We start from the raw sequence: 8,909 nt of genomic DNA on the forward strand, positions 1-8,909 counted from the left end.
AAGAGGATCATTGCCTCCCTGGCAGACAGACCCTACGAGGAGCCACCAGCAAAGCCACCGAGGTTCTCGCAGCTGAGAGTGAGTTTGTGCTCCCTGCAGTGGTCAGGGTGCTTTCTTTCCTTCACTTTCTTCCCTTTAAGAGGTAAACCCAGGTCTGTCAGGAATAATTATCCCCTTTCTGATTAGCAGCTATCACCTCTGGGGGACTCAGAGATCTGTAGAGGATGTTCACTTAGAGCTCAGGCCCCGGATGAGTATCCAGGCTCAGAGAGGGAGGCACTTTCAGCCTTACTCTGTTGTTTCAATGCACAGAAAATTCTACCAAGCAAAATCCATAACAAAAAAGGAATAAAAAGAACCCTATGATGTCAATATTTAAGTTAAAAATCCTTTGAAATACTGAGGGTAATAAGCATAGTGAGCAATCTTTGAAAATGGCATTGCTTTTTAAAGAGAGGAAAAGATGAAACCTAAAAGGCTTGTTTCTTGTTAAAACAAACGGCTTTGACCTGGAAGTTTGGGTTACTGGTGGTTCTGAGATACTTGGTGGTTTGGAAAGAAAGTTCTTGAAGCTTTGAGGCAACTGCACATCTGGCTGTGCAGAGGAGGGAGTGTTTTGTGTCAGACAGTTCCCACGGCTGTACCTTGGCTGCTGCTGGTTGATGCAGAGCCCAGTACTCCCACTCTGAGCCTGGTCAAGGAGATCTTGGGAAAAGTAACAGCCAAGCTGGCTCTGACTTAGCTGGAGCACCTAGAGCACTTGGGCAGAGTAAAAACAGATTACAAATTACAAATATGATGTTCTGTACAAACCCTGCTATAGCAGAGCCCCCCAACATCAGTGTCACTGTGTTTGGACAGACATGCTATAGCTGAAGTGGTGGATGAGTTCACCAGGGCTCAGCTTTCTTCTGGGTCAAACTCCATCTTCCCAGGGTGAAACAAACCTCAAGTGTGTGAACACATCAGTGCTGGGAGAAGTCTTGTGGCTTTCAGCTTTTCAGCAGCTCAGCAACCCAAGCAGCAAATACTTGCACAGGGGGACGATAATGTTTAACCCTTGCAGGATCAATTTTGGTTGCCTGCCTCTGTGTGACGGGGGTGCCTGCACTGAAGGGGGTAGCAGGTGCTACTCCCACCTCTGCTCCAAAGGTGAATGTGGAGCTGCTTTCTTCCCCTTGTCCCATGGCCAGGCAGCCTTCCCACCAGCAGGAGTGGGACATGGCTCAGCTGGAGAGCTGGGAAGCAGCTGGGTCCTGTGGTTGGATTGTGCCCGTTGGGAGCCTGAGCTCTGTCTCCCTGGGCTGGTTGGGCTTCTCCAGAGCTCTCACTGCCAAATAGCACTTGATGTGATTTGTGGCTGTTGATTTTTTTTGCCTTTGGATGTCAGGCCCTTCCTTATCAGGGCTGGCTGGGAGGGGAGCCTGAAATCCAACATTTCAGAGTGGGGTTTGGCAGCACCCACCGACCTTGCAGCTGACCTGGGAGCTGGGGAGCAGGGCAGTCTGCCACAGAGGGCAAGTGGGTCGTGCTGCTTCCTCCCAGTGTTTGCAGATCAGCTTCCTGAAGCAGGAATTGGGAGTGATTGGAGCTCCTCCATCCCAAACATCTTACCCTGCTGCAGAGCTCTTTCCTCTTGCCCTGAATTCCCAAGGCTTTTTAACCAAAACAATTGTAGCTGAAGCGAGTTGGGTTTGTGGGCCCTGCTTGCTAATGCTGGATGTTTTAGAAACTGGGATTCAAGTGTGAATATAGGGTAGAAATTCTTTGCTGTGAGGGTGGTGAGACACTGGCCCAGGTTGCCCAGGGAAGCTGTGGCTGCCCCATCCCTGCAGGTGTTGAAGGGCAGGTTGGATGGGGCTTGGAGCAGCCTGGGCTGGTGGGAGGTGTCCCTGCCCATGCAGGGGGTTGGATCTAGATGATATTTTTAAGGTCCCTTCTAACCCAAACTGTTCCACGATATTATGAAAAAGAAGAGGGTTCATGCTGCTCAGGAGCCACATACAAACCCTGCACCTTCACCCCACTACACAACCCCCCCCTTTCCAGACAACAAAAGCCCAGACAAGCAGCAACCAGCTGAGGATCTTACTGAAACATCCTCTTGAGGGTGTTTGGAGGGGGAGAGGTGTCCTTTGGTGCAGCATCAGCTGATTGATATGCTGGATGGGGAGGCTGTGGAAGAGAATGGCCCATTTGCAGCATTTCCTGGTGCTCCAGCTGGTGTGATCCAGGGCCTGGCTCCGGGGAGCGGAAGGATGTCAATGGCAAATTAAGCCAAGTGTGTTGGGTGGCACTGGTGGGTGCTGCAGCTGCCAGCTCCTGTGCTGCTCAGCACATCCAGGCAGCAGATCCTGCCTGTGGTCAGAGCCAGGCTGTCAGGCAGCTGGACTGACCCCATGCTGGACTCCCAGGGCTTTTCTCCTGACGTGGCTGATCAGCAGCAGCACCTTTGGGTGCTTTGCTTGTGCTTCAGAGGAGGCTTTTCCACCCTGCCTGTGGCTTAGACCTCCTGGGACCAGAGGCAGAAAGGGCTGTGGAGCTGCCTGAAACCATCCTGGAGCAAATCAGGGGGATCCTGCAGAAAATAAATGGTGGGATTGATAGCCTTGAGGCAGGAGCCTGCAGAGCAGGAGCTGACCCTGGCAACTCCATTCGTTTTTGTGTCAGACACTGTAAAGGGGAGAGAGGAGTGGGCATGGCTGGGGCACAGGCTGACCTGGTGTTGGTGTTGTCTGCTTGTTCCAGTGCCAGGACTTGATGTCCCAGTCATCATCACCCCTGAGCCAGAACGACTCCTGCACAGGCAGATCTGCTGATCTGCTGCTGCCCTCTGGGGACACCGGGAAGAGGCAACATGACCATGGCACCGAGGTCTCTACCTACTCCAGAGCTGAGCGCTACAAAGCACAGGTCAGTGGGTGCTTTTGGGTGTCCTGAGTGCCCCTCTGCACAGCTCAGTGCAGGCTCCCCCCTCTCTGGAGCCAGTAAGGAGTCAGGGTGATGTGTGGAGAGCCAGGGAGCTGATCAGGCACAGCTTCCCTCAAGCATTAGAGCCAGCAGCTCATTTTTGCCACCTTGAAAATGGGTGATTCACACTTCCATGAGCACCTTCTCCTGCAGCTGCCTCTTCCCAGCCCCTCTGGGATCTGACCATTGCAAGCCTCAGTTGCATCAACCCAAAGAGCTCTCTTGGGATCTGTGCTTCAATCCAGGTTGCCCTGTTGTGGCTTCACATCCGTGTTTCTTCCCTTCCAGGAGGATCGTCGGGAGTCCAAGCTGACCCTGCGCCCCCCCAGCCTGGCTGCCCCATATGCCCCAGTCCAAAACTGGCAGCACCAGCCAGAGAAGCTCATCTTCGAGTCCTGCGGGTACGAGGCCAACGTAAGTGGCTTTTGGCTTGTGGGGATGGTGAGGATGAAGAGGCTTTGAGGTCAGGTTGTTGAGTGTGGAGTTGTCACCCTTCCTGTCCCTCCCCAGCTGCATCTGCTGGCCATGGCACCGCCTTGGCCTTGGCAGGTTTCCTGCCTGAATCCCTCTCCCTCTTCCAAACAGTACTTGGGCTCCATGTTGATCAAAGACCTCCGAGGGACAGAGTCAACACAGGATGCCTGTGCCAAAATGAGGGTAGGGAGGCCATGGGGGTGGAGGGGGATTCACTCTCACAGCCTGTGGTGGGTGGTGTGGAGAGAGGAATGGGGAGGATCTCAGTGAAGTTTGGTTCCCCAAACCCTGCAGGCTGCCCCCATGCAGGGCAGAGACCCCAGCCACATCACAGGCTGGCCTGCTGTTCCTGGTGAACTGATCCCCCAGCACTTTTCCCCACAGTTGGAAGGGGTGTGCAGTGGGAGAAGGAGTGTGGTCACTGGGGTGGCTTCAGATCCCTGTCCCTGTGGGCTGGGGAGGGGCTGATGGAGGGAGCATTTATTCACAACTGGTCACCTGAATGTTCTTGTTTCTGAAGAAATCCACAGAGCATATGAAGAAGATCCCAACCATAATACTGTCCATCACCTACAAGGGGGTGAAGTTCATCGATGCCTCTAACAAGGTGAGCTTCAGATGCCTCGAAGATGGTGTCTGGAGGGACAAGACCTGCAGTCCCACTTGCCTGGGGAGCTGCAGTTCATGTCTAGTGGCTGCAGAAGCCATGATTGATCCTGAGGAGCACAGCTTCCAGGACTACAGAAGACCACCAAGGTGGTGGTGGTGATCTGAATGCCAAAGGCTTGGCAAACGGGCTGCTTGTGGAACATGTTACCTTTTATTTCTGCCATGGGAGGGAGCTAGGACTGACCTGGCTTGGAGACCCTCCTTCCCTGCCCCCCAGTACACACTTGCCACGACCACTGTTCGCCGGGTGTATCTGCTGTCCCCAGAGGGGTAACGTGCTTGTGGTTGACCCTGGCAGAATGTCATTGCTGAGCACGAGATCCGGAACATCTCCTGTGCTGCTCAGGACCCTGAGGATCTCTGCACCTTTGCCTACATCACCAAGGACCTGCAGACCAGCCACCACTACTGCCACGTCTTCAGCACCGTGGATGTGGTGAGTGGCTCATCTCATCTCCCAGTCCCTGCAGTCCACTTATTCATCACTCAGCTTTATGGGCAACTCATAAACCAGGATCTGGCCCGTTCTAGGGCTCTTTTACCTATTTCTACCCTAAATATCAGAGTCCTGGCTCAAAATGCTTTGACTTTGGAGCTTTGTTGACAAAGAGAATATCTGGCTTCATTACTGCAGTCTCCAGTGCTGAATAAAGCCAGGCAGGAGTGCTTCCCTCCTGGGGCACACACTGTGAACAAAACCCTCACACGCTCTTGATGATGTTGAGCATAATGGGCTGATTTAACAACCTTTTAATTCACCGAGGGCGGAGAAACATAATTTGCTTTTATTCTTGGGCAGAATCAGCAATATAAGATGTTTGGGCTCTTTCTCTTTGCAGTGCAAACCTCTGTTAAACTGGGATGCTTGCAGGGCTGTGGTGAGCTGGCAGAGGGTCCTGCTGGCCAGGGCTGGGAGGGCCCAGAGGTGGCTCCCCAACTCAGGGGAGGAGCTCAGCACTTTTGCCAGGGATACGGCAGGATGTGACCTGCTGATGGAAAGGAGATGTGCTCTGCAGAGCTCTGCAAATCCAGGGGAAGCTGCTGAGCGTACAGACTCTGTGCAGGATGAGGTGGCTCGTAGGCATCCAACAGCTTTTGTGTTTTCTGTGTTCTCTCCAAAGAACCTGACATACGAGATCATCCTCACGTTGGGGCAGGCCTTTGAGGTGGCCTACCAGCTGGCCCTCCAAGCCCAGAGAGCGAAGCCTCTGGGTGCTGCAGCAGGAGAAACCATCGAAACAAAATCTTCCAAACCGGTGCCTAAACCTCGAGCCGGCATGAGGAAATCTGCAGTACGTGTGTGTGGGGCTGGGCACCAGCTGGGGCTTCTCCTGGGCACCACACCCTCAAACCTCCCTCTGCCTGGCTGGGGGAGCCCAGAGGTGGTCACAGTGCCTGGAGCTTCAGGCACATCTGATGTTTCAGTGTGGCTCTGCTGGGTGTCCTGCTGCGGTGTGAGGGCTTCCCCCGGTAGGATGAGGACAAGCAGGAGTGGACACAGGCTGGGTGGGATGGGGTGAAGTTCCCTGCTTGGGGGCAGCACAGCTCTGCTGTGCAAACCCTGCAGGCTGATCCACAGGTGACCTGTGGTTTGCAGCACAGGGGTGCCCTGGCAGCCAAAGCCAGCCACGGCTGGAGCTGCTGAGGAGCAGGGACTGCTGCCTAAGCCGTTGCCTTCCTTTAATGTCTCCTTTTGTCTGTGTTGTGCTTGCTCCCCCCGCTCAGGTGCCGCTCCCTCCCGACACTCGCTGTTATTACTGTCACACCTGTACAACACACCGCCCCTCCTACCTGCCGCTGCAGTCTGTTAGTCCCGGAGCCAAGGTCTTTACCCTTCTTCCTGCTGTTTCCCATGACAAACCGACCCGGGCTGCCCCCCCCTCCTCCCTGCTTCCCACCTCTCCTGCTGTTGTTCCCTGTCCTGCCTCGCTGCTCTCCTCCCTCCCTGCTCTGATCAACCCCGGGGACAAATCCCTCCTCTCAGCTCCTGCTGATGCAGAGTGGCAGCTCTCAACTAACCCTTCAGCTCTTCTGCTGTTGTTAGCCTTCCTGTAGGATCCTGATTTAGGAGGACAAGATGAAAGAGCTTTGCTTGGTCAGGAGAGTAAATCAGGTGGGAGCTGACCTGGCTCTCCCGCTGCCTCTTTTTTCCGTGGTGCCATCTTTGTAGCCCTGGTGTCTTTGTGCTTGTGTGTGAGGTGAAGAGAAGCTGTCACTTGCAGTGAACTAATGTGACTCAGGAGGTCACATTAGGGTGCTTGGTTGAGACTGAGGTGGCTAGACATGTTTTAGCTGTGAAGCACTTCAGTGTCTCCCCAGTGAGAGCTGCTGCTTCCTTGCACATGTGCACACTTTTGGGAAGGGCTGAGGGGGAGCAGCAGCCTCTCAGGGCTTCGATTCCCTGCTCATTCTACCCCAGAAGCAGGGGGGACCTGACATGCCCTTTCTCTCCTCGTTTTCCAGCTGGAGCCTCCTGAAGTGGACCAAGACTCCCAGTCTCATGCCAGCGTCTCCTGGGTCGTGGACCCCAAACAGGACTCCAAGCGGACCCTCAGCACTAAGTATGAGACCACTATCTTCTAAAGCAAAACCACACCCCGTGTCCACCCAGTCTAACCGTGCCTTTGCGATCTGATCTGTCTGCTGTTCTAAACTCCCTCTTCCTCCAGCTGCTCGCACTGAGCCCCGCCTGGGCGCTACGTCCAAGGCAGCAGCACTTAGGAGACTGTAGACTTAAACGGCTTTTGTACCTGATCACTGCTGAACACTGTGAATTCTCCTTACTCGGAAACAAGGGTAACACGCGGTTAGACCCCGGTGAGGTGGGAGGTGCAGAGGGTTGCAGGCTGGGGAGGCGGAGCTGAGGAGCCAAGGAAGCCGCCTGCCGTTTTCACATCTTTCCCCTCGCTCTGGCACTGTGAATCCCTGGGGTTAATGTGACACCCCCCAGGCCTTTTTTTAAATTTTATTTCTATTTCACCTTCTTATCCTTGGACTGATGGGACCTCCAGTCTCCGCTGTGCACACACTCCCTCCTCCTAGATCCTCTTCTTCCCAACTGAGCCACGGCTGCGTGTGCTGTTCCAGTGAACTCACCCCTCTTCTTACCTGCCATTCGAATCGACACTAACCACTGTGATGCTCTCTGCAAATAACACACCTTCCCTAGATTTCCTCACGGGGATCCTTGCCCACAGTCTCTCCCCTCAAAGCCTGGAGCAGAAAACCTGCCCTGATGGGAGCACTGGTTTGGGCTGGGTGTGATCAGAGCTCTGTCCCCTCTTGGAGATGAGTTGCTGTTTTGGTTGCGTGCATTTCAGGCCTTTGTAGGTGTTTTTTTTCCCCCCCTTAGTCCTTGTTTACACTCACCAGACTTATTGTGAGCTATGGGCATAGTTCTCATTGGGCAGAATATGAAGAGGTGAAGTTTTTAAAGGCACATGTTGTTGGCCCTGTGTGGGGAAGGAAAGATGTTGGAGAGGTCTGATAAAGCAGCTGGAGCTCTGCTGTGCTTAGCAGGCTCCCTGCAGGGGTACTTTGTTTGCCAAAAGGAGAAATGTGTTTGAAATCAGTCTGCTGCCCACCCCAAAGCTTGTTTTCAATCTACAAACCATTGCAGGATGAGGGCTGTAGGAATCTTGAAACATCTGTCACCTTCCATCCTTGAGAGCCAGGGTTTCACTGAGGCTCAGTGTCAGTGGGCACCTGTTTGTGTGTTTCTCAGTAGAAGCAGCTTTTAATTCCAGAATATAACTGTGAATCATTTGCATGAGACCACAGGGCACTTGGCACAGGTTGGAGCAGAGCTGGGACAGGTCTGGGAAATCTGTGCAGTGTTCCCCACTCCATGACAGGCCCAGCAAGCTGCCCGTGCTCCTACCCCTGGTTCTTGTGCTTGCGTTTGCAAAGCTGAGAGGAAACCGAGGAGGATGATCTGATGAAGATCTGCTGGGAGGCAGAACTCCTGCCCTGGTGCTGCTTCTCCCTGACCTGCTGTGTGTCCAAGCAGCTTCACCTCTTTTCCTCAGTTTCCCCATGTGTAGGATGGGGATGTTCTTACCTACCTCTTGGGGGCAAGAGGTTTGCTCTGTCTGTGGAGCAGCTTAAAGGGCCCTTCAGTGAAGGACACTGCCACCTCCACAGCGTGGCAGCAGACCCCACGGCTCAGCCTAGCTCAGGAAAACTGCCTCTTGGACCCTGATCAGCTCCTGGCAGGCAGTGGCTGTCACTCCTTTCCCAGGGAGAGGCCTGAGCAGAGGGGGCAGCAGGAGAGGGGCTGCAGCCCTGCGGTGATTGGGCTGCACAAAGCTGGTGTGAGTGAACTCCCCAGGGGTTTCACATCTTGGCAAAGTCCCCTCACAGCCTGGTTTTGGAGAGCTGGTAGTGATGGTGGGTCTGTGGTAGAGAGCTGTGAGGAAGGGTGGGCAGCAGCCACCCACTCATATCTGCTGATGTGTCTGGGTGGACACCATCCCTGGAGACATCTGAAAGGACACATGTGGTGCCAGGGGACAGGGTTTAGAGGTGGACACAGCAGAGTTAGGGTAGTGGTTGGACTAGATGATCTTGAAGGTCTTTTCCAACCAAAATGATACTGTGATACATCTTGGATGTCAATGGGCAGGAGGGTGTGCTCAGATCTCCAGGAAAGCTCCATTTCCAAAACAGCTTTTAGAATTTACCACAAGTCTCCCTTTGCAATCACCAGTTGGCATCACTGTGGAGAGATCAGAACAGCAGCCCTGGGTTATTTGTACCTGGTATTTAAGGGCTAGAAGCAACTTCTCTGTTTTACT

The 8,909-nt window shown here is 53.8% G+C and overlaps 1 protein-coding gene across 1 annotated transcript in view; it reads left to right on the forward strand.

Moving 5' to 3' along the window:
* Positions 1-6,696, forward strand: part of ANKS1A (ankyrin repeat and sterile alpha motif domain containing 1A) — a 22,825-nt gene extending 16,129 nt beyond the window's left edge. Inside the window, 8 exon segments of the mRNA XM_010007093.1 lie at positions 1-78; positions 1,444-1,449; positions 3,262-3,384; positions 3,556-3,627; positions 3,965-4,051; positions 4,412-4,549; positions 5,235-5,405; positions 6,577-6,696. The exon segment at positions 1-78 is cut by the window's left edge and continues 15 nt beyond it. Coding sequence (XP_010005395.1) covers positions 1-78; positions 1,444-1,449; positions 3,262-3,384; positions 3,556-3,627; positions 3,965-4,051; positions 4,412-4,549; positions 5,235-5,405; positions 6,577-6,696 — 795 coding nt within the window.
* The last annotated feature ends 2,213 nt before the right edge of the window (positions 6,697-8,909 follow it).

This window comes from Chaetura pelagica, unplaced genomic scaffold (assembly GCF_000747805.2).
Source record: "Chaetura pelagica isolate M959 unplaced genomic scaffold, ChaPel_1.0 scaffold757, whole genome shotgun sequence".
Taxonomy (NCBI): domain Eukaryota; kingdom Metazoa; phylum Chordata; class Aves; order Apodiformes; family Apodidae; genus Chaetura; species Chaetura pelagica.